We start from the raw sequence: 26,459 nt of genomic DNA, 5'->3' as shown, positions 1-26,459 counted from the left end.
AAAAAAACAGGCACACATGCTCAATGGTGAAAACAATTAACCATTTGCAGAAACTCCCTGGGGACTTGGTGGAGTCTGTCTTTCTTGGCATCTCCGAGTTAAAGCTGGATGCCTCTGGGGAACATGTGGTTTAAGGAAAGACACACTGTTGGCCCAAGATGGGGATGAGTGAGTGACAAAAGTCTGTCAAATCCAGGAAGGCAAGTTTGCTCTTCCAACAGTCTTGTTTAGCCTTCAGCAATATGAATGCCTCCTCCAAAGCCCTGATGGGTCACATCTGTTTATAGCTTTCCAGCTTCAAATAGACCAGCAAACACAATCATGAGCTGGAAAATTAAGTTTTTGTTTTTGTTGGGGTTTTTTTTGGTTTTAACGCATTGGCTCTATAATAATAAAAGGTTTCTCTCCCAAAGTCACCTATTACCAAAGTAACCCTAAGTCTCCCTGTTGAAATTGTTTATAAAAATCAAATTGATGGCTTAGACAGCCATTGGTTACTGCGACCTATTTGGATCACCTCCAGCTGATGGTTGTGCAGCCTCCCCTAACGTGTACACTGGTGTCTCTCAGCAGGGGTATGAGCTGCCTCACAGCACTGCGAGACCTGCTAAATACCCTGCACCTCCAGCCTGCCCACAGGCCCCCTGCCCCCTGCTGAGTGCAGGGGATGAGTCTTCACAGGGCTGTTGAAAGTACAAAAATCGTCTGTTATAGCTCTGAAGTGGCAGCGTCTTTTTATCTCCCCATGTTGCATTTGGGTCCCCTCAGAGTTTTCATCTGAACCCATGAGGTTGCTAATGCATGAGCTGCCTTTGCTCTAAGCTCTTGTGAGAGGGCAGGCATCTGCAAGGCGCTGCCACTGTCCCACCAGAAGGATATAGAAGTGGGTGTAGGTTTTCAGACTAGATCACTCACAGCAAGACTGCTTGGGGAACAGGGTCACTCTGCTGAGATTGAGGGATGGTCTCCAGGCAATGACAGTGTGGCTGGAAGAGACAAGTCTTAGCCACACTGTGGAATGGAAAAAAGATCAACCATCTGCTATTGCAAGTTGTGCCCAATTCTTCACACAGGCTAGAGACCACCACAGAAGTGTTGTCGTGCTTGGGTCACAGGCAGGGAGGCTGGCAGGGAACCAGCAAAGAGCAGAGGTCGCAGAAGGGAGGGATTACCCCTTCATGTAACATGAATGATGGAAGACACGCTTGCTAAGGACATGGGGAAAGACAGGAGCAGAACAATGACAAAAGTTGCAAGATATTGAGCAAAGCGCCCTCTCTACTTGCATTCTCCTGATTTCTGACATTCCGGCTCACAGTGTAGCTAGGGAAAAATATTTAGTACATGCTGTAATAAGCCCAAATATGACCCCAGCATTGCATTTCTGTGATGTTTTCATAGCCATTTACATCTWCTTTCTCTGATTTTAACAGCTTTTGATATACTAGTGTGCCAAAGTGGTCCCCCTCTTCATCATATGTTCATGCATTAGTTCCTTATAAAATGCCACATCCATAAGTGTAAGTGTCTGTACTACTTATATCCTGTCACAGTACTTTAATATTAGGCCTGTTTGAGGCCTGGACTTGCAGGCAGCTTCTAGGAATRGGTGAGTTTATCCCTTGGTCTTGGAAGTATTCTCCAGCCCAACCAGCATCCCCATGAGTAGTGTGTGTCCAACGGAAGAGGGAAAAAAACTCACAGGAAACACAGGGAAAAAAAAAAAAAAAAGTATTGTAATAGCTAGATGCTACCAAGCAAGTTCTGCTCATCTACACCAAGCAGTAGCTTGTGGCTAGATAGAATTCCTCCTAATATAACTAAGCCTAGAAACTGGCTCACAGATTTGCTTTGAAACGGCATGCAAACTGGTGTCACCAAGTATTGGGAGGTCTTTTAGTCATTTTTTTTTTTAAGTGCTTCAATTATCTACCAGAAATATTTGTTGTTCAGCTTGCATCTTCCATGTTTTAATGGGAATTTAAATATTTTAATTTTGTAAAGCCTTGATACACTGGAAAAACATGCATGATTATCAGATTGCTTGCAATCACTTATTTTATTTGGCTAGTCAGAGAACACAGCCATTCTCTTTTTTTCTTTCTTTTTTTCTTTTTTCTTTTTTTTTTTTTTTTACTGGTTTACACGCCAAGTCTGTGATGCTTTTGAAGCTGTAAATCCATCACGGTAACGGGCATTTATACCCTTTTAAACATATGATCTGTCTGTGAAACTGTATGTGCTAGAAGGGTTGTATAAGCCAGTCCTGCAAAGAAATTATTACTGTGAATGAGAACTAAAGGTTCAGCAACTTCGGTGTCTCATGATTTGCATTTAAACAAACAAAAACATCATTCCAAAATATGGAATAGGGGAATTTCACAGTGTGAAATGCTCCATGATGAGACCCTGAACCTACCTCCAAGACTGTGTTATGCAATGAAGGAATCACAGTCTACCAAAATGAGCAAATATGCATGTATTTGTGCTCTCTAGTCATTAAAAAAGGAGGATGAAAACATGAAATATCAAATTTGGTAAAAATATGAATTGTACTAAAAATAASTTCCTGGTCTCCCTTTCTTTTGAAATTAGTTAAAATATATGACAAAATTTTTGTCATRTATGACACAAAGCAAAGGAGTGACATCTATTTGTGTGTGCTTACAAAAATCTTAAATATTTGCTTGGAATCAAAGAGCTGATTGATTTACATTTCTTATTTGCTTCAACTTCATCTTTATTGTGTCTCACCACTCTGAAACTATAGCCTAGGGGTACCATGGCAGTGCACTTCTAAATCGGTCATCCACCTCAATGCAATGTATYCAACGTATGAAGATATATTTCTTCTATATTCACTTCATTTTGTGCCTGGTTATTTTGTGCCTAAAGGTTTAGTGGGGGAATTGCAACAATTGTACAAGATTGACTTTCTTCTGCGTAACAGAAAATTGCAAAGGCATTTCATTAGGCCTTTCTCAAAAAAAAAAAAGAAGAAAAAAAAAGAAAACCAAAACAAACAGAAAAACAAAAACATGCACTTCACACATCTACATTGGTTTACAATTAAAAAAAAAAAAAGGAAAAGGATAGAGACATTCAAAAACGGAGCAAGAGAGAGAGAAGAGGGGGAATGGTGTAGCAATACTGATTCAAAACTGAAATGGAAGACAGTTCTCCCTAGAACACTTTAGGGTTTTCAGAGTCCTTATTCCATAAAAGGAATATACTTGAAACACATCCCATTTAGGTGAGATGAGATTGCTAAAATACATACACAACTAAAAAATATGAGTCTTTTTTTTTTCATTTGTTATCTCCTAAGCTTTTTTTTTTTTTTTTAATCATGTCTATTGCATAACAGCAAGAAACTTGCTTTCTTCTGCAAGTGAGGTCAACAAAGAACTCATGTCCCCAATAGCCATGTTGGTTGTGCTTACGGGCATAGCTGGGAATGTAAGAGACGCTCGGGGAGTGGTGAGGCGTGAGGAATTGCGTGAGAGATTCTGAATGATACTCGGACTGAGGGCTCCCGAAATTAAGCTGACATGGTCCCCATCATCTATGATCGCATCGAAATCGATCTGCACACCTTCTAGGCTGTTGCTGTCAATGCTGTCAACCGTGCTTGTCACTTGGTTAGCCCCCGGGGAAAGAAGCTCGGATGAGTTTGCAGTACCAGTCCCCTGCAGCAGGCAGTTAGCTTCCGAAACGAAGAAAGAACCTGTTTTCATAGCTTGATGGCTAAAGGCTGTGGTTTGGTCATATAACTGACCAGAGTAATTCTGCGCATTAGAGCAGAACTGCTGTGATTGACCTTGCATCTCCATCTTAATGTTGTTTACCCTGTACGTCTGGTTGCCATCAGTTACGTGTCCTTGCTGTTGTGCCAGGTTGTTTCTCAACGCGTTTTGCCGTCTGTTGCCACCGTAATTAGCACACGGCTGGTAACCTTTGGCCACCAACAAACCTGATGGTTGGCTACCAATGTTGTGAGACACCGGTGGACAGCTCTGCGGGCCTTGATACAGGCTGCTTTGTGAGGTAGGACTAACCTGCCCTAGCATCATATGACTGGGTTGACTGACTCCCTGGTAATGAATGCCATCCCCAACTGGTTGATTTTGCAAATATTCCTGTTCCATCATATTCCCGTTCTGCAGCCCATTTGCCATAGTGGTGCCTTGATTGCTGGATGCCATGGGAGGACCAAAATTCTGCTGGTTCCCATTCACCATCATGTTGCCATTTCTCAGCTTCTGCCCTTGAGCTGCCATGCTGCAGGAATTGTCCATTGCTCCAGAAGTCATTGGTTGCCTGCTGATGCTTTCGCCGTAAGGCTTATTGGGCTGCATGCCGAAAGAATTACCAGTGCTGCTGCCAAGAACTGCATTTTGCTGTAAACTGTAGGAACTGCTGTTTTCCATCAGGTTCTGATAGCCATTTTGCTGCACCGCGTTGCTCCTCTCCAGGTTCTGCTGCTGAACCATCATATTGTTGTACAGACCAAAGGCCCGGGTCTGCTGCGCTGCTGAGCGCTGCCCACATTTCAGTTTTGAAGGAGATAAGTCAGAACTTCCTGAGCTTACTTCGTTCCACTGAATTGGCAAGTCGCTCTTGTTTGCTTCAGAGCCTGCCTGTTGATTGCTCGGTGGAGGGGCCTGGTCGAAGTTGTTGGGGTTGTTGTTTCCTAACATTGAGTCGTGATGCATTTTGCTGTTGTCTAGGACATTATTCAGCAAGTGGTCGTACATGCCCTGGTTCTGGGAATTCAAATACTGAACCACATCATCTGGCAGAAGATCCTCATCATTCAAACTGCCACCCGCTTCCATCGTAGCAGCCTCCAGGGCGACGTTCTCGCTGATGCTCGGAGGACAGGGGGAGCTGAAGCCACGGAAGACGCCACCCTCAGAGCGGGTGTAGTTCTGAAGAACAAAGTTGCRCTTTTCCATGGATGGAGGCAGAGCAGGAGGGTTAAAGCTATTAAGGCTGTTGAAACGCTGGACTCTAGGGACAGAGAGGTTGTCGGAAACCATTCTTACCGGATCGCTGGCTCTCCTTGTCCCGTTTCCTAGACCGTCGTGAGACAGAAAATGCCTCCTGCTGTAACCATTTGCCCCACCATCACTACATCTTCGAGGGGCATTCACTGGAGGCAGCGGAGATACTCCAGACTCCTTGCAGTCACCCAAGAGTGCCATCCTTGTTTTGAGGCTCATCCTCTCCATGTTAGGCAGTGGAGTTGGTGGGGGTCCACCAGTAGCTGCTGCATATTTAACTTTCAGCCTGTATTGCTGGGCAGGGGTGAGGCTGAGGAGACTCGGCAGGTCATCACACTGGCTTGCTTCACTGGAACGCCGGGAAGCATCCGTCGAGATGGGGTCATAGGAGTCTGCAACACTCACATTTTGGGGCCTTCCCTCCACCTGGGAGGCATCACTGGACCTCCGGCTGGAAAAGCAAGGTGAGATTCCAGAGGACCTGCGGCTGCTCAAGTAGGCTGAACTGATTGTGCTGGTATTGCTGTCCCTCCTGTTCAGCATGTTTAACACGGTGATGTCCGTACTTGAAAGTTCGTTCCTGTTTGGTAGAATAGTCATGGATCCTCCTACACTGCAGCTGCTGTTTGATTGGGTACCTAGAGGTAAAAATCACAGATAATCAAACAGACATTGTTACAGAAAACACTCAGTAAAGAAGTAAGGGGTGTATAACAAAATGACTGTATCATCATAACAGCACCCTTTATTGAAAGAAGTTGGGATAAAAATTGTGTTCTTAAGTTAAAAGCTAATTTGGAGACTTAAGAGTTACATTTCAGTGTGAATCCCATCACAGAGTTTACAGGCCACAGCCACCAATTGTCATCAGCTGGTGTAGTCCCCTGGCCCTCAATATGGTTGTGCCGATTGATGTGCCAGAAGAACACACTATAGGCAAAATACAATTGAAAGGGCATATGCATGGAACAGCAAAACAGACAAAACAGAGACTATTCAAGGTCATTTGAAAGACCTCTTGGTACATTCTTGAAATAATCCATAACAACTGCAACCCTGGCTGATTTCCTTGTTTTGTTTTTTAAGTAAATAGAAAACATTTCTTAATTTTACATAGTTTCTTTTTCTTGAGTATGTTTCAGAAAACATACACAGCAACAGATGGGTGGACAGCAGAAATTTACAAGTATACTGTAGGTGATGCAGAGGGGATATGTATTTTGGCAATGAGCATCACCTCATACGAAAATACGGATCTTCAGGGCTGAATCTAGCCTTGCAGTCATTCCCAGATACCTGCACTTTGTAGCAGTAGTATCTGCATTACATAATCACTTGCACGTGTGAAAACAGCTCATCAGAAAGGTTACTTAAAAAGGCAGACCAACATATTTATGTAAAGGATGACTCGTTAAGGCCTCACCTGAAAGATTCCCATACAATAAAGCGCTAGATATTAAATTCATTTGCCTAAAAAGGAGACAAGACTCTGCTGAACTTGGGTCCAAACTTCTAGCTGTTGGGAATATTTCAGTTATGAATATCTCGATGCCCTGCTCGCCTCCATTGCTGTAAAATATGGGACTATCAGACTACTCTCAAAGTGAGCAGCAAAATTTGTAATGAGGAGATAAACAAATAGTGCTCAGTTTAAAGACCATTCTTGAAGCTGCTGCACTTTGTTAAGTTGAGCTGCTGCAAGGGCTGCAAGACTGAGCTAGTAACCAATGAGTTCAAGGACAAAAAGTGTTATTACTCCTGTTATGTGTAGCTCACCATTTCCTATGAGAGGTGGCAAGGTCGGGGCTTTAGAAGGTGGAACGGGGTTCAGTCTTGGAAGCAATCCATTAACTTGTTTCAACCTTTCTAATTTGACTTGCTCCATCCATTTGGTCCCTGTCATATTTCTTCTGGCCTGTAAGCCAAGTGCTGTGGTGGCAGTGGAAATGGTAGAGTCCATGATTGGGGTTTCATCGATGACACTGAGGTCTCCTACACTGCTGCCACCGTTCAGAGTAAGCTCGATCCCATTGTTGGAATAGTTGCTGATGGGGGACTGTTCGCTGCTGCATGTAGACTGACCACCAGGGCTTGGCTGAGATGTCTATTGGAAAGCAATAAGAAAGACATAATAAGAAGGAAGCAATTATGATTAAGCAAAAATGCTAATGAAGTACTTGTAACAAATGTGGATCTAAATGAATCCAAAGAAAAAACGACATAAAGAAAAGTTTAGTGTTAAATGATAAGAGTGATCATTCATTAAGAGACTTTCTAGATTATTGATTTTAACAATTCATTCTTAAATCACTGTAAACGGTGAAATTAAAATTCCCTATAATACCTTGCTCATAGAATGCATTATATCTGTATCAATTATTACTTCTATTACCTCCATAACTGCTCATATCACTTCACACAGTTTGTGAGCATGCATGTATACATATCCACATTTTGGGTATGTGCTGTTCTCACATGAAACTCCAGGTCAACAAATCAAAGCAGAACCCAGCCATGTCACGAGGACTTCTTTATAGCTAGCTTGTAACAAAGAAACAAACAACATCACAAGAACACTATTTTTTTTTTTTTTTAATTAAACTTGTGTCTAAAGAATGTAAGTATTTTCCAGGCTTAAGGCTCATTGTTACAAGCAGTTGTTGACCTGAAATGCAAAAATACTATACCACATTATCAGTCTCCTGAAAGAGTGCTGCTAAGTCTCCTTAGCAGTACAGCTAACTCATACCATCTCTACACTGACTCAGATATAAACCTGCCACAATATCATCTCATTGCTTAACTCTGTTCCCAGGTGTCTATTTCTTTCTCAGCAGGATTCTTTATGAAGGTTTGATTTCTTTTTTTTTACTACCATGGCTTTCATAAAACAATGCGGAAATTCCTTTAACTAACTGAAACTCCAACAGACCAACAGACAAACTGACAGCAAGACAGAATTCTCTGCAAGTGAAATCTTTTTGTGCACCGTAACAGTGTGATTACAAACCTGTGGTCTTCTGTGGGACATTAGTGCCATTCTGCTCCCAAGAACAGTTTCGTATAAATATCCTTCCTGATGTTTTTTGCATTCTTTTCTGCCAGTCTGTGATTTTTACGTAAATTCTTATCAATAAATGCTAACYAGAATTTCTGTGGTGGCTCTCACTTTTGGCATCAGTGAATGAAGATGCTGTTTCATGGCATTACTGCAGCTTCATATGTCCCTGAGTAGCAGGTGAAGGTGCAAAAACTGCTTTATTATTTCTAACCTGAATTATGATACTCAGAGTTTATGAGAGGAGACTGAATAAGTTGATTTCCCAATCCTGGCCATAGTAGATTTGGTGACAAGAACAGAAGGAACTGTTATTGCAGGGACAAAAGCTTCTGCTTCTGGACAATAGCTCCACGGCAKATGGAAGAAGAGTGTTAATGGTTAGAAGCCTGTTCTTGTAGCCACATGTCAAGATCACACTGAAGTAAGTTACAAGAGTAAGAATATTGTTATGTGAACATGTATCTGTGAACATGTGAACTGTTATGTGTAACAGGTGTGCAACACAAAAACAAATGGGGAAGGTGCAGCRATATCAGAAAACATTTCATTAATGTAAGCTAGATCTTTGCATATGTCAAGTGTTACAAAATGCTCATGGCACACTACATTTGGGAATGAGTTTGGGAATGAGTTTGGTGGATTGCACATTACTAAATAAAGGATGATTGGATAACAGGCAGAAGGTTAAAACAAAGACAAAAATAATGTYGCAATAGGAAAAACAGCAGAGAAATAAAAATTCCCTCACCTTATTACCCACTGTCCTTAGGAAGTTAGAACAAGACATTTAAGAGCATTAGACAGAAGAGACATTGGATTAGTTGAAATACAGTAAGTACATCTTAATTCATACAAGCAAAGAAAATCAAGAAATACAGAAAACTGTTTTCAAAAGATCTTTCTTAGTGAGAAATATTTAATACTATGCAAGCAAGCCACAGTAAGACTCCTCTCCTACAATCTTTATTCACATTAAAAACAATCTTCAACAGTTCAACATATGATACTAATAGCTATAGCTAATAGAATAGCTAAGGATTTGCCTACTTAAGCAAGAAGGAATAGGTGTTGTTTCCGTGTAACCTAAGGTAATTATTACCAAAGACAGMAGCAGATCTGCTTTAGACTTCAATGAAAGTTAACTCTAGGCCCTTGGAAGTTTAAGAATTAGAATTAATAGTATTAATACTATTCCAATAGTATTGGAATGCCTATTCCAATACAGATTGGAATAGGCACAATATGGTATTAACTCATATTTCAATGAATAATCAGTTTGAAATGGCAGCATGGAGATTGGCCYCATAAGCAGAACTTGGAAAGTTTGTGTTTGTAGTTCCCAAAAGTTGGGTCCAGATGAATTGTGTGACCAAGACGTGGATGTTAACACTTCACTAGTTTTAACCTTTGTAGAGAAGATGGTGCATGAAATAAAGGCATATGAAAGAAAAATACTTCTCCATTTAATCTACTCTTTTAAAAAAGGAGTAATTATTAGGAGCTTCCAGAAAGAGGAATAAGGAAATTTCAACATTGAGTTATACTGGTTTAACGCAGTATTTTGAGATAAACCAATGAAAAGACCTTTAGATACTCTTAATTAAGCTTAATTTGGTTAAATGGTAATGAACTTAACTGGGTTAAGCTGATTTAAGTATTAAAGTAACCTAAGAAATCACTTCACAATAGAGATCAAATGACATTTAAGAGATCTACTTCTATTGCTGAAGCTCACTTCATCCTACTTCAGTTTAATTTATGCTTTGTGTACACACCTGCCAATCTCTCTCTCCTGAAATCCAATAATTTCCCCAAGTTTTCAAAAAATTATCACCATCAACACACTATTTTGGACTCAGTTTTATTTTTAGTAGTTTATGCTATTTTGGACTCCGTTTTTGATTCAGGTTCTCTAACTTTCTTTTGCAAAGAGATTGGAAAAACTTGCCTTTTTGAAAACTGAAAGTTGAGATTTTCTCATAACTTGCCGATTCCAGAAAATGTAGTTTTAACAGAAACAATTATTGTGGGAGTTGCCAACACTGCACTTACTCTATTTTGCACAGTCTAGATATAATCTTTTTATTTGTTATTTCTTAAGGCTTTAAAACATTTTGCAATGTAAATGAAAAAGAAAACCTCGCAAAGCCCACGACTTCAGAGCTAGAGTTTATGGGCTCGAGCATTTCATCGAGGGATTATAAACTGGTGGCAATAAGAAAAAGGAAGACGGGAACGGCACGGTATATTGCATACCATTGGTTTTTCTGACTTGACCGCTTTCACTTGGAGGCATTCTTCACGCTTTGAGGTAGTGTTGCTGAGGTCCTTCTGCTCGCCAAGTGCACCCTGAGTCTGCTGGCCTGGTGATCGGGTCTGAGAATGGCTGCCCGGGTCTCTGGGTGGTGGAGGCCTTGGGTGGATATCCCCCCGCTGCTTCTTGGTGACGTGGGCCTCTGGGCCATGCACAGTCTTCACGTGTTTCCGGAGAGAACTGGGGTCCGTGTAGCGCTTTGTGCAGCCTGGTATCTTGCAAACGTACGGTTTCTGTCAAGTGAGGATAAACACTCAAATCAGACATAAGTCCAAGTGGAGGTCCTCAAGAACTCCTCAGAGCACTGCTAGTGATACAGTTAAACCCTTTCATAATGAATTTGTCACCTATTTTATAGCCTCTAGGATTAATGCTGCGTGGGTAGCAGAGGCCAGAGCTTCTCATGATGAGAACTGGCATAGCTTTGACTTACCATCACAGCGGAGTCATAAATTGCCACAAAGTTGTGGCAATTTATGAAGAGTCGACTAATTTTCTATCCTGCCCATTGCTCTCGAGTTTGATATTCTGTTTCTAGTATACCGAGTACCTATGCCTAGAGGAATATCTGAGGGTGATTTTTTTTCTGGCCTCTTCAGATCGCTAATTTAAAATGCCAAAGCATAGGTTTCAATTCCATAAGCATTTTTAGCTTGTAGAAGTATATAAACTAGTACTTTACTCCTAAACTATATAAACCTGTACTGTGCTATATGTGTACTAGTACTCTAGCATAACTAATTATTCATTTTCTTTAAATATGGCAACCTTTGTCTGTGAGTCTCTCTAGTTCACTAAGCAACAAAGAATGAAGTATTTATGCCTCTGAGCCAAATTTACTATCTTACAATCACATGAAGAGCTTGTTTATTCTTAAGTATGTCAGGATAGAAAGGAAGATTTCAACAGTTATTAAACACTAATTCTTTGGGAAAAAAGTATCATTCACTTCTATAACTAAACTGCTTCCAAAAATGACAACTTTTTTTTTTTTTTTTTTTGGCCTTACCTATTAGGATCAAATGCACTCTCAGCAAGTTTACAGAGTAACCATAACTGGGAGGAGTGGCATATGCATTAGATGGTCAGGCTGCCATTCAGAGGGACCTGCATGGCAGTCTGAGGGACAGGATGGAGTGATGGGCAAAGAGGAACCTCAAACAAAGCAAGAACAGATTCATGTATCTGGGGAGGAATAACTCTATGCACCTGTACAGGCTGGAGGCTGATCTACTACAAAGGAGCTCTGGAAAGGGCTGGAGGGTCCTGATGGACAAGTAGGTGACCATGGACCAGCAGCCTGTGACAACAATGGCCAATGGTCTTAAAGGCTAAATTAGGCAGAGCATTGCCAGCAGGTCAAGGGAGATGACTTCCCATCTACTCAGCCTTGATAAGACTGTATCAGTAGTATCGGGTCCAGTCCTGGATTCTCCAATACAAGAGAATAATGGATTTATTGAAGCAAGTCTAGCACAGAGCCACAAAGATGATGCAGGAACTAGAGTATTTGTCATATGAAAACAGGCTGAGAAAGCTCAGACTGTTCAACCCAGCGAAGAGAAGGGTGTAGGGGGATAACCTCTCTTAGTGACCTACTCTTGGACATTAAATTTGGATCTTAAATAACCGTGAGTACAGGTCCAAAAGTTCATGTGGATCTTATTTATCAGCTAGACAACTAACAGATTGGTTCAGAGAGTGAACAAAATGGAAGTTTGGTCAGCTAGTGAACATCCTACTACCTAGTCCTGGTGACAATTCACAGAATTGCTGCTGGGCTTCAGCGCAGTTGTCAGTTCAGGTACTGAGAGCACACACTGCAGTGACAGGGCAAAGTCAGATATGTGCAATGCTGTCTACTTAGCCTGTGACTCAGAGCTGCTGCAGGGACCACGGCATGTGGAGATCAGTGCCACTAAGAGATTTTGTCAGGCCAAGCAAATGTCTGTGACGAACCTGACAGGCAAATAGGAACAAGCCTTGTGGAAATGGGTATAGCTGGTGTGGTTCCAGGCTGTACAGTGAGCATGCTGGTATGTTCTGTCCTTCCARTACTTTCTGGTTTAGGGACAGGGCACAGGAGACAGACTGTGCTCCGCCAAGATGACATGAATTCCTATCCTGAACTTGAAATGGGGCAACAGAAACAGGGACCAAGGGTGAATATGATGCAACTCCTGAAAAAGGTGACAGAAGTAACACAAAACAGAGCAACAAAGAAACATTACGTTGAGAGTTTGAGACAGTTGTGAGTGGCAGTTGGTTTACTGAAGAAAGATTCAAATTTCCTCCACTGTATCTATTCACCTCTATGCAGTGAGATCTGTTTGGAATGGAATGAATGAACAAAACAGTATTGACGGAGGGGGAAACCTCAAAACTTCAAGGTGAACTCAATTTTCCCAGCCTCTTCAGACTGCTCTGTATTTGTCAGCAGCAGCTGAAGAAGACAGCTCTAGTCTTGCAATAGTCTCTCAGAGAGGCCGGGCAGTTCTCATTCCCTCTCTCCCCGAGAGCAGGACACAGGCTGCGGCGTCCTGCAGCGCTGGAGACACCACTGTCTCCACTCATCCCTGAGCAAAAGCTGTTGCTTAACAGCCAGCAGATGTCAGCACAGAACAACACAACCGCACCGCTCCAGGCTGAACGTCTCCTGAGTGGAAAAAACACCCCTGCATTTCAACTCAGCCCTTCTCCCGGCTAACACACCTTTCTGTTAAATCACTCCTTCAATTCTCCCTTCCTCTTATGCTTAATGAAATGACCAGGACCCTCCCTAGCGTTTGCATGGCACTARAAATATTGGTTCTACTATTAAGAGATATCTAGAACTTATTCTTTTCAGGCTGTTGAGGCTTTCTCTGTATTCCACAATAAATCCKTACAACCACATTTAGCTCTGTGTGACTCTGGGCCCTTTTCTCTTCTCTTTTTGGAAGCTGTCATTACTTACCTCATTGGAATGAGTCCTGTTTTGGTGCTTGGCCCTGTCAGATGCATTGGAGAAGGCTTTGTTGCAGCCTTCATGTTCACACACATATGGTTTCTCTCCAGTGTGAGATCTCAAGTGCGTTTTCAAGTTTTCTAGTCTGGAGTAGGCCTTTGTACAACCTTCAAACTGCAGACAAGAAATAAATCTGGATTAATTTTAACATTTGTACTTGCAAGAAATGGTAAAAGTTGACCTGCAGAAGTTTAGAAAATTTCCAAGGCCTCCATAACCTTGCCTAATCTGATTTTGTTTTTATTTGCTGGATTTTAATTTTACCCAGGAAAAACCCATCACAGTTCAAGTTAAAATGCTTCCAGCATTATGTAAATATTCTCTTACAGGAAAGAAGAGTATTTGTGTACTTCGTCTAAAACAAAAATCCACTGCAAATTTATGAGGATGCTGTCGCCAGCAATAATAACCAGATGTAGCTGTGTAAAAGAAAATGTTCTTAAATAATTAAACAAATTGAGCCTATTTTACAATGCCTTTTGGGGTTTCTTTGCACTTTCAACTTGAGGAAGTGGGCCAAATTGCCCGGCGACTCCCCTCTCCTGAAGTCCTTATCATCTGGGCCAGCTGGATAACGAAACGGTCGGGGAAGTCTTTTCTGCAACTARTGTTAGATGGGCAAAAGATCAGGGAATGCAGCATCTGAGCTGTTCTCTGGGTAACCCCAGCTCCCCTGCCAAAGCTGGGACCTCGGCGCATTTACTCACAGTGCATTTGTGTGGCTTTTCCCCTGTGTGTCTTCTCATGTGGACCACCAGCATATACTGGGCTTTGAATGGTTTCTGCTCCCGGGAACAATCCAGCCATCGGCACACAAACTCTTTCTTCTCACCATGTATATGGTCATTATTTATATGCTGTTGGGTAGAAAAAAAGGTTGCAGCTTAACACAAACTTGTTGAATTCATCATCAGCCTTACTATTAATTTACACTGAAGCACAGCACCACAGGCTCAGCTGTGTACCAGGGACTTTGGGTACAGACAACTGTCTCTGTTCCAGAGACATCTCAGGTTTCAAGCTACAGATCTCACAGAAAGTCCTCTAAGGCCCAAGTTGTTCCTACTGACACTGCTAGGCTTTGGATACAGATACTTCAGGGATACAGAATGTTAAACGGATCCAGGATAATCTCATGCGTGGTGCCACTTACATGATTCACACTGAGTAAGGCTTTCTTGGATCAAGGAAGTCTTACTTAAGCTCTATTCARTGTGAATAAGGTATACAAAGCCATGCCTTTAAAACACATCCTACAATCTCAAAAAAATAACAGAATTGCCAAAGGAGATTWCCACATCTTTTAACTCACTACCCATATTTTCTTTCATTGAAAACATGCTAGGTTAACATGCACACTGTGTGGAATAAAACCCTACATATTCCAGTAACTAAACACTCTGGGCATGGAAACATCCATCAGTGCATCACTTTGCTTGAGTTTTACTGAAAAGTCTCTAGGAATGACACCTGCCCAAGCCTGCTGACACGTATGTGTGCACGCTCTGTGGTCAGGGTAATCTGTGTGACTGTATCCAGGGACAGACAAGGAATGTGTCTTCTACTCTTAAAAAAAAAAAAAAAATTGCTGACTGTGTTTCTGAGCAGACGTTGGCATCTGGGTCAGGGTTAGTCTCAAGTTGCCTTTTTTTTTTTCAAGGTTTAACTGTTTACTTTTTTTTTTTGTAAAACTTCAGAAAAAAAAAAAAACCATCCTAAATGGGACTTTCAAAGGTGCCTGGAGGATGGAATTTCAACTGAAGCTACTTGATGAATTCTCTTGGAATCTCTTCAGGAAATCTCAGTCTCAGAGACTTCATCACTACGCGCTACTTGCCCATTACTTTCCACAGCAGTTTTCAGTTGTGCCACTAGAGGGTCCTCTCTCTCAGAGAATACAATTATTTCATTTAAGGTAAGTAAGATAAAACTCTTCCAGAGTTTCTACTTGATTGTAGCATGGAGATAAAATCAATCTCTACTCAGCAAGTAGCTCACAGAAAAAGTCAGGCATACAGAAAGTCAGTAGTTCATACTGGAGCACAAAAAAAAAAAAGATAATCCCCATCTTTCCAAAAGTCCTGAAAACAATCAGAAAACCAAATAAAATCACTCGTGTTCACAATTATACCGCATCCCCATGGCAAACAGATGTGGATTGCCTATAAAAGATGACTGCTCTTTTTCTGGTTTTGAAACTTTATTGCCATTTCTTAAGAGTTCTGATGGCGTTCAGAGCATAAGAAGAGAACAGATGTGCTGGACAATGTACAACATGTAATCTGTAGCAGTTTATGTTTCAAGGGCCTATCTCTGTAGTCCATTCATATTACACATGCTTGTACAGAAAGTGTACAGATGCCCAGTGTTTTGAAATCAAATCAGAACAATACAATGAGGTTAATGTGCACTTTTATTTCCTGAAAGAAAAGGAAATAACAGGACAAGCCTCTATGCATTGAAGTAATTCTTGACCAAATCTTTCTGTAAATAATAAGGACCGTGAGGTATTTGGTTACACCTACATGGCCTGAGAGGAGAACAAAACAAAATTGGGTGTATGACCTAGGCATTCCATCTCATTCAAAAACTTCAAGACTGGTTTGATCAGTTCTTCGTTACAAAACACAACAGCATCTCCTTTTACCTTGGCTGTCCCGCATGGGCACTCAGGTCCTGTGGTTGCTTTTATGGAAGAATTTGCAATATGACCTTCTTCCTTTTTGCCCCTGCAGTTCAGCTTGCTTCTCCTGCCCTCAGGACCTTGAGCCTTTATCCATGCGGGCATCCTCCAGCTGACCCTTCTCACTGGTACAAGCAGCCTTCCCTACTCTCCTCCCCCAGCCAAGCTAACAGCAGCTAGGGAAAAAGCCTGCCCAGGATGGTGACTAGCTCATCCACCTCTCTAACTCACTATCAAGTAACTTGTGGATCACCTTAACTCTGCCTTTCCCTACTCATCTGCCCTGCTCTCTTATCCTGCCACTCCTTTCTTATTCCCTCTGCCCTYCCTACAACCAAGCTCCTCATTGTACTCTTTCTGCACATGGCTCTGCTGCACCAAGCAGCATCTGGGAGCCCAGCTGCAAAGCCATCTTGTTCACATTTAACCTGAGGATCCTGACCTGCACATACAACCTAGAAGATACGAGCTATTATACGATCTAGTAACCTGCATAATTTCTTTAGTTCTCAGATGATTTAGTTCTCAGATGATTTAGTTCTCAGATAATTTTTTTAGTGCTCAGCTGCTTTAGACAAGAGAGGTGATGTTTTAGCAGACCCATAAACTTGCCCGAATGCTCAAAAGACTGATCTGGAAGAAGACACTGCTACATGTCAAACCATCACAGGCAAGAGGACAGCAGCAGAATTCAGCAGTGCTCAGAGCTAAGGAAGTTCACAGCTTTTACCACCCTCATCACACATGTCCAGAGTCAGATACCTTCCATGCCTTAAAATATGATCTGAAAATAGACCAGCCATCTGCTATGGACACCTAAGCAGAACAGCACCAGTGAAGCACAAGCTAAACCTGCCCTGGGATTATTTGGCAGAAAACAATGTGCAATCATTCAGCACCAGTGAAGCACAAGCTAAACCTGCCCTGGGATTATTTGGCAGAAAACAATGTGCAATCATTCAAAAAAAAAAAAAAAAAAAAAAAAAGTTCAAAGGAAGRGGGAGTTTTTGCCATGCAAACAACGGTGATTAGAAATGGTCAGAAGTTTGTGAACTCTGGCATTCAGGTTCTTTGAATCAGATAATTACCTTTGGATTTTACATGGTGTTTTTGACTCCCTGCTCTCTACTATAAGAGAGAATGAATAGTTTTGAGCTTGTAAAACAAAGAAGAGTCTGGAATAAGAGTATTATGCAAAGCAGAAGCTTTGGTACAGTACAATAAGGATTTATAGGGTTTGAATTTATAATCTGTTTGTAACCTTATTACACCCATGAAATGTCACATTCCAGGGACTAGATCAGAAGGATTTTTTTTTCCTGTTGAAATTGAATTTTGATGCAGTTTCAGGGTGTGAAAAGGCTTTTATTTTAATTTCRTAGGCCCAAACCTGCAAGTTTTACTCATGTTGGTAATCCTTATTACAGTAAATAGGAACATGAAGGCCGATGATATTACTCCCTAGTGTCAGGTTTGCTAACACAAGGCTCTGAAGCACCAGCTCTGTAGTATTAGCAATTTGTAACCTGAAAAAAAAAAAGATTAAAAAAAAAAAGCTATCTCCCACTGCACACAATTCTGAGAATCTGCTAAACAAGGGTCATTTACAGCATACCAGTGACTTTCATGCCATTTCAATGCTAATTACCAAACCCAAATCTGTTCTGGCTTTTCTGGTTTTCTATGGAGTTTTGCTATTAACTTTTGGCTCCAAAATACCCTAACATGAACTAAGGGAGCTGACCTAAATGTCAGTTTTGGTGTCAAAATACTATACTTTGGAAAAAGGAGGCCTTAAGACAGCTTTCAATTCCAAAGTAAAATAAGCCAGCAAATAAAGTGAAATCAAGGGTGAACTTGGCCTTTTTACGAGGAAAGCTCAAAAAACAGAGGAGATAGGAAGAACAATCCACRGTGTTCTGAAAACCTTAAAGATTCATATGATATTCAATAGTGTTTAGAATAATAACAGCTTGAAARTTATGTATTCTTATTTAACCAGTAYACACTGGGTGTGCACCTCTATATTGTAGCAGATAATGCAAGGTGACATATGCAAGGTGACATTGGAGTTACAGTCTGCCATATTCTTAATGTTTTATTTCCTCTTCAGTACGTTTTTTAGAAGAAAAGAAATGCATAAGCACACTCAAGCCAACTGCTTGTTASCTGTCAATTACTGAATACACAAACAAAGCCCAAATGTGTTTGCATAGTAGTCAAACAGTCCTGAGATAATCTATCCTTCGGGTGGCAGAGTGAGTTGGGTGGTATAACATCAGCATTATCAAAGAATGCTTTGTTTTTAACTACAAGTACATTTTTGGTGGGTTTTTTCTTTTTTAGCATCTCACAATTATTTTCCTCTACTTTAAGAATTTTAAAAGTGTATATGAAGTAACTCCCCATGACACCTCAATATCGACTTCAAACAGAACATTCAACCATTGCCTCCTTGCACAAACCTCCCCCTCAACTCCACGGCTTCACAAATGCCCTCAAACCAGCCCTGCCGCTGCAGCTGCCGTRTCCGAGGTGAAGATCGAGCTGTGAAGAGGCTCCACTGCAGAGGAACGGCCGCTAAACACGGCTTATCCTACAGCTGCATGAGGGAGCTGGAGAGCCCACGAGCCGCACAGAGGAAATGTGCAGAGATTGTGTCCACAACAACACACTGGGGCTGCTTTGCAAGGGGATTAGTGGTCCCCAACCGGAGAGTCCTGCAGGGAACACACTTTTATTTAGATGTTTTGCATGGGTAATGTAGATTTGTCCCTAAGCTCATGCACAGTTAGGTACTGGAAGGGGCTTCCTGGTCAGGTCCATCCCTCGCTATGGCAAGCCCCGCTACACCTAATCCTGTTCATGAACACAGCAAGCTTCATCTTCTAAGTACTTTGGTGTTCTGCTCCCTCTATTCCCAGGGGAAGGCTATTATAAGAACTCACTCCTCTGCTGGTTAACAACTGTCTAATTTCTAGCTTGGATTTATTCACAGCTAATTTACACTCATTTGTTCTTGTGCCAACACTATCCTTCAGCTTAAATAGCTCTTTCCCTCCACGGTGTTTCTCTCTTTCTCTCTTTCCCTCTCTATTCCCCTTCCCTGCCCCCCACCAACAACTAATTTACAGACAACACTCTCCTGTTTGCCTTCGTTTTCTGGGTTAGATGATGTGTTTTTTTCTAGTCTTCTGGAGAAAGACCAATTCCTCATTGCCTGTCTTAGCCTGCACTGACTTGAGGTCTGGAAGTTTCTGCATCTTACTCATGTGTGTCATTTTGGCCCTAAATTCCACATAGCAACTCATAGGACTGTGTATAGATCACCCACCTCAGCTGCCCTCTCAGCCCTTCTCTTCACTTGATCTAATAAGACATCACCTTCCTGGCCATAGTATCTGAGAGGTCACCATTTTTGTTTTTATAATAGAACTTGAAATTACCTATTTTTGCTTAGGTGTATTTACAGATCTCTCTCTCTTTTGATAGTTCCTTGAGACCCCTAGAAAAGTATCTGAGTATCTTATAGCTTGTTAATGTACCTCAACTGCCAAAAAACCTTGGGAAATACTATCTACTATTATGACCACTCTGGAGATTAAGATGTAAATCCAAGAAAGCTGACTCACAGTCTTTAGACTTTAGGTTACTGATTCCCCCTGAAATCATTCATGAGTGGTATGCATGCTTTTGAGGTCCTTGACCCCACATAGCTTCGTGAGATATTTAAGTGATCCACTGTAAAAAGAATACCAGCATTCAAAAAAGGATTGGGGAACACTTAAGCAAGTAACCATGCTTAACTTACTCCCCAGGGATGCAACCCATGGTTCACCACTGCTCCTTGCTACCATTTTAGGTAGTCAGGCAACTAAGAGCTGACATCAGTCAGTCCTCCCTACCATCTCATTAACATCTCGATAAAGATTAACTCCAAGATCCATGGCTACATGGGCAGACAAAAGGTCTGTAAATGAGCCAGGAGATAACGGATGGCCTGGTGAGGCAGGAARTAACCTCCAACAATAGAAATCCCACTGTGGCGAGGCAAAAAAAACTCCATCTCTGTAGAGTGAAATCCCCAGCAGACTTTTCAGACGCCTTCCAAACACTGCAATCAAGTCTTTCTCTAACTTTTGTGACTCTCTGTTAGAACAACGCATGCATTTTAATTTCCTCGCATCTGCTAGAACATAGGTATGGATCCCTTCTGTCCTTCCTATGAAGGACCACTTGCAGGTACAACCGGGTTAGACAACAAGAGACTAACACCTCCTTTCTGTTACATTAAGAGGAGTTGGACCTCACGTCCTTAGGGTGGTGTAAGTACTTAAGGTATTTTCAGGTCCTAAGATGGAAGAAGTACGTAAGCTGCTTTAAACCCTTATGGTGGCATAAACATTTAAGCTGCTTTCAGGTCCTAAAGCCAAACAGAAGTTATAGCTATATATTAAGAAGCCTGCATTTCTGCATAGGCACATGCCTGAGAAGAAACTGAGATAACCGTATCTCTGTTTCTGTTTCCCTTCCTTTGGATACATTTATTGTTATTCTATTAGAGTTCTTGTGACTGTCCTGTATATTTTATAGAAGAATTAGGAAATACTGTTACAACTGATCCCCATTAACACTGATCAGCAACATGCCAATTTGTACATTTGTACAAGAGAAGACTTTAGCCAGCATGCTAGCTGACTTCACACTTGCAGCTCATTTATTGCTGTGATCTTCTGGATTCCCATCTCTTGTTTTTTAAGAACATGCAATAGCCACAATGAAAGAAAGAGCGGATTGAAATTGGAAGGCCAAGTCAACTGAAAAATAATGATAATCTAGAACCTGAGAAAGCCCACAGGACATGGAAGGGAATGACAGGCATTAGAGAAGGACCATCTGGAAACCAACAGCTGGAAGAAAGAATGGAAATAGCAGGAAAGGAGGAAGTTGGGAAAGCAGGATTGGGRCAACATACTTGCCCTCCTGCAAATTTGAATTCGAAGGCGGCTACTTATAATTGTAAAACACTTTAGGACAGTCCATCAGGAACCTTGCCACTCCAACCAAGAACACTTTTCCTGTCCTTTCACCCACCACTACCTCTCTGTACCAGTCCCGCAACAAAGAACAATGCTTAACTCACTCTGTTCTCTGAGCAGGAAAACTGTTTGCAACACACAGGTTCTGCCCCAGGAAGCAGTGCTCATCCTAAATGCTTTGAGTGGGAGCAAGGATGAAGTCCTCGGCCAGAGGAACACTTTTGTCCTCATTCTTCTCCTGAAAGTCATTGCTTTTGCTCTTGGGTAGGGGGCACACAGCATACACACCAAGACACTAATTTCAGAGAAGTTGCTGCCCTTCCAACATTTGTAAGCAGCTCAAGTGAGAATGGTTTGGCCTAACTTGGCATCTTCCGAATGCAACATCCCAACRAGCTCTCTCCTGAGAGGTCCACACTGAGGGGGACCCTAATCTCCAAGGGATGTGAACAGCTAGGGACAACTGCTACCATTGGCCAGTGCARCTGCCACTGGGAGAACACTTGCGTYTACAGCCATAATTAAAATCTACATGAAAGATCTGGGGTCAATATAAGAAATAGGAAGAAAAGTTCTTGTCTCACAGGACATGGAACTTTGAAAGCAAGCAATGCACAAAGAGCAGGGAGACTAACAGTAATTAATAAAGATTTGCATTTTGTATACTTTTTTGTCCCAAATAGTATTTAACCAAGCCACAGTGGATYAAAGGATTTCTAATGGAAGGGTCTAGAGAAATGTTGTTCTTGAAATGTGGAGTGGTGTTACTGATAAACAAGAATAWGCTAATTCAAGGGCCACAAGGGAGCAGGACAGTTTTCGTCTCACCTTCCTATTTCAGCTGAAAATATAGGTTTACTTATATAAAAAAAAATGTTTTCTTTCTGCTTCTTCTTTTGTTTTCTCACAATAAATTCTGTAGTTGTCTTTGTTGCCTATCAATAGGYTAAACATATCCAACTTGTACATTTAAATGCTAAAGACAGAGAAGTCCCCAAGGATATGTCAATCGTTGGCTCTTGTACAAAGAAAATACTGTATTTTGCTCAGAAGAGCTTTCTATGGCAATTTAAACACAGTGAGAGAGACACAATATCCTGGAGAGAGGAAAACCTGCCTTATTACATTCCTGACCCAAGAGAAAGGATCTGCCCTTAGGACATAAAGAGAATCAGTGGGGGGTGGGGGGAAAGAGAAAAGTTATCTAATCCTAAAAATAAAGACAGCGGTTCATAATACAGCATGACCTTTCTTTTAATCTCTGATACAGTAGTTATACAGTATGGATATGATAAAATACCAAAGGAGCAAACACAGCTTGCTCTTCTGGSTAAGAATTGATTCTCCAACATTGCATCTCTGTTTCCAGGTTTTGGACAGCTTTTTGTGAGGCTTTGGGTATTCTGTGCAGTTACGGGATATCGTAAGGATTTTTTTCCCAGTAAGATCACATCTTGTTCTTGTTTTATTTAATATATTTATATCCACATACACAATGTAGCTAAACCTGTTAGGAGTGAAATGTAGCTCCATCAGGGCAATGTTTTACAGCTCCTGCTTGATTTCCTGTGTAAGGCCATCCACCTATAAAGCAACAGGCAGAAACTGCATCTTTATTTCCTTAAATGAAAAATTTGGTAAATGATATTCTACATGAACATCAGCACAAAGCCGTGGACATTAATCATTCCACTTTTACAGTGGCATAAGAGACACTTTGATCATTCTTAGCTTTKTTTTTTTCTCTTATGTTCAAGACAGACACCTAACTCTTCTCAAAAGTTTTTTTTGTTGTTGTTTCTTTTTGATTATTGTTTCTTGTTTTGGTTATTTGTTTATTTTGCATCCATCCAAGGATATGCCCTGCACTCCTGAGAACTGCTGTTGAAGAATGAGGGTGAAGAAATGACCATGAGCATGACTGACTTCTTGGGATGCAGGAGCCCATAGGGGAAGTGTCCTCCTCTCTGCTCCTGCCTGGGGACAAGGGCCAGCTGCAAGCTGGTCACTACCCGTCACCCACCCCCTTACCTTTCTGCTGTAGCTGTGAACGCAGCTGCCTCACCCTGTATCTGGATACACCATCTCCTGCAGTTTGTATCACTTGCATTACCATATTGTGTGGGTGCTGGTGAGTTCTCCTCCACCTTCCGCGTTTTTCTTAGTGCTTCCTTGCATCCTTTCTGGATGCACATTTGGTCCTACAGTGTGAAAGCTGCTCTGAGCATAGAGCTGTTACGCTAACAATGCCTGGGGGAACAAAAGCCTTTTGCTGCTGGGTAATATTTTCCAACAGCCTGAGTTCTTCAGCAGCTGTAATCCCTTTTGGAAAAAGCAACCTGACATAAGTAACCCCATTGTAGCTGTCATATCCACCAAGACTTCAGCTATGTGCACAAATTACTTCAGGAAACTCTGTCTTACATACTCATGTTTGACTTAGTTTTACTTTGTATGTCTTAGGCTCTTCACATTTAGGTCCCCAAGTTACATCCATATTTTCCAGTTGTCTGTCTTATGTGTAAAGTTCACATTTTAAAAATTGGATAATTTGGCATCTGCAGCATAAACCAAATGACTCAAGATCAACTAGCAAAGAAAAAAAAAACAGGGGGAGAAAGAAGCCAGGCAAAGGGTGTACCAGTGAGGGAAAATTCAAATTTGACCTCAAGGGGACAGAGTGGGAGGAAAGATCTCAAGAGAGGCCACTTGCTGAAGTGTTTAAGACCATTTCTGACTAAGTGGTGGAACTGTGATGCTGGTCTTTACACTGGAATAAAGACTGAAGGTTGTCTTTTCCCATGTCCTACATTCTTCCCTGCACTGATGATCTAGACTTCAGTCTGGTTTTCTTCCCTCTTTCTCCATCTTTCCTCTCCATCACGTACGTACACAAGCACTTACACTTTCCATGTGGGCTCTCTGGGAGATGGAGCACCACAGTGTGAGATGGAGGAACTATTCCAGTCTAAATGGCAGGAACTATTCCTGCCTACATGGTGTGACTGTAAGGAGGCACAAGGCYTTTTCCTGCTGTGGCTTACAAGACAGAAGCTCCTTCTTAAAAGGACTTTCACACTCCCAACAGATCTCAGTTCTTCTGTTGCACATTTCTCTCTTAAACTAGCCAAAACAGTAGTGTACAGAAGGGCCAGAGTTTCTCCTACAGTTGTATAAAGGAACGAGTCTGAAAACGAATGTCAGCCCTTCAGTAGAACTGTCATCACCTCAGAATGTTGTCCAGAAAAATGCACCATCTAAGTCTTTCTAGCAGCAACTGAATATGGAAGAACTGAAAACCACCTAAGGTTCAACTCAAAATTTTCTGCCTCATGATCTTTGCATTTAGGGATAAAAATTGATTTTGCGTACAAGTGCTAGGGAATTTCCAGGAAAACTAAGTTAAAAGCCATTAAAACTCCCTGACAGGCAGCATCCAATGTGGAACCATGGCTGACTTCCTTCTTCACATTCATGAACTCACATATAGCTGCGTACAGTTCTTAACAAAAACATATGTGAAGAAACAGGCCTTGTACAAAAAGAAAACAGAAAAAAAGGTCCAAGCCCTGAACATCCAGGCTCTCAGCACTGCTGCAGATGTTAGTGTAACACACTTAAAAGCATATATTCTCTTTCTGTTTTATTTCCAACAGGCAAAGAGGCCCCACAGAGAACTCCCACCAGCATCTTTGAGAAGGAAGGCATCATGAACAGGCACTAAAACATGGCATATTTCATTCTATTTGCAAGTAGTGTGAACGATGAACACGCCATCTTGGTTTTCTGATTTTGTACGAAACACACTAGCACACACTAGGTAGAAGAACCAAATACTTTGGATTTTTTCCCACATTGCTGCCGAAGACAAAATCTATAGGCCTCCTTCCTGCCACTATAACTCATTCAACTTCAATGGAAATCAGACCTGCTGTATATATTAAACTTGAAACTAACTATTCTCCCCCCATATTGTTTGGTTTTGACAAATCCCAGTCATTGCTCCTAGCTGTGACGCACAGATCTTGATCCTGTGAGCTGCTCTGTGTTCAAGGGTCCTTATGGAAGCACAGAGCCCATTAAATGTTGCTGGGGCCAAGTGCACTGAGCTCTCTGCAGGATCACTTCTTTAGCAGCTCTCTCATGGTTAGTTATTGTGCCTTGGGATCAAACCAAACTAAAAGTAATAATATTTCCCTTTAAAATCGTGCATGTTCACAAGAAAATAAAATGGGAGGGGATTTCTAATCTTCACATTCCACAATGCAGCACAGSCTTGTGGAGCCAAGAAATAAACTTACAATAGTAAAGATGCATAAGGAGAGAGAAAAAAAGGAAATAAAAAAGTACCCAGCAAAATATCCCTACAGGTATCCTGTATGAAATGAATATAYTAAGCCAGAGTTGTTTCATATAAATTGTGCGACTTTAATGACAAAAATCTGTTAAAATTTTCATGCCTTTCAGTGCAAGAGTTTGGCCTATGGTTAGTACCAACAGGCTCTTTGAGTTAAGATATAACCCTATATTATAGCAGCTTTATATCATCTTATATTAGCAGAGACAAACTGCTTAATCCCATGAGCCAACTTAAAAATCTAAGAAATGCTATACTAAGTAAGGATATACCAAAAAGAAGAGTTTTTAGTATGATTTTGAAGACTTCCAAACTCTCAGACAAGTACAATGGATGATTTATCTACATGGAGGATTAGCAAAATAYTCAATTCCTTACAAGAAAATTAAAACATTGCCTTGTTTTACCAAAAACCCTATGCACTTAATAAGGAAAAATAATMAGGTAAATGTTAGACAATTAAATGGATCTGCTGTTCATGGTATATTAAACATATGGCTAGAAGTAATAAGCATGACAAGCCTTGTTGAGCAATATGCATTTCCCTTAGTTCAACCCTGGACTAGACTCTGCACAGCCCTGCATTTTCTATTGCTTTTAGTACTTTTTAATGATTAGAGCAGAGSTAACACAGATCTCCTTAAATACAAGCTACTCTCCAGATGGATTTTCCTGTGAAAGTCCATCAGTTAAGTCTTTTTAAATTTTTTAAAGAAAGTGCAATGCTTACTGCGTGAACACATTCCAAATGTCCACACACTAAAAATACCAATGATCTGTCTGCAAAGACAGACTGTTAAATAGCAGGGTTTTTTTTTTCAACAAATGCACTTAATATCTCTTTACAGATAATCTACAAGAGCTGCAGGTGAATTAGAGTTAATACCTGACCCACTTTTTGGAACAAAATGCACAAAGAAGCTAAGATGGCCATGAGGGTAGTGACTTAAAAACACACAACACTTACATAGAATCTACAAAGGTATATGTAG

The 26,459-nt window shown here is 41.2% G+C and overlaps 1 protein-coding gene across 1 annotated transcript in view; it reads right to left on the bottom strand.

The window, feature by feature from the left end:
- Positions 1–3,348: 3,348 nt before the first annotated feature.
- Positions 3,349–26,459, bottom strand: part of GLI3 (GLI family zinc finger 3) — a 135,855-nt gene continuing 112,744 nt past the window's right edge. The window contains exons 10-14 of the mRNA XM_026035001.1: positions 14,096–14,245; positions 13,338–13,502; positions 10,324–10,614; positions 6,783–7,110; positions 3,349–5,644 (exon numbers count right to left, since the gene is read on the bottom strand). Of these exons, the coding sequence (XP_025890786.1) occupies positions 3,354–5,644; positions 6,783–7,110; positions 10,324–10,614; positions 13,338–13,502; positions 14,096–14,245 (3,225 nt within the window). The 3' untranslated portion in view covers positions 3,349–3,353. The remainder of the gene's footprint in view (positions 5,645–6,782; positions 7,111–10,323; positions 10,615–13,337; positions 13,503–14,095; positions 14,246–26,459) is intronic.

The sequence above is a fragment of the Nothoprocta perdicaria genome, unplaced genomic scaffold (assembly GCF_003342845.1).
Source record: "Nothoprocta perdicaria isolate Ctin4 unplaced genomic scaffold, notPer1 scaffold_154, whole genome shotgun sequence".
Lineage (NCBI taxonomy): Eukaryota > Metazoa > Chordata > Aves > Tinamiformes > Tinamidae > Nothoprocta > Nothoprocta perdicaria.
This window is presented reverse-complemented; position numbering and strand designations above follow the sequence as displayed.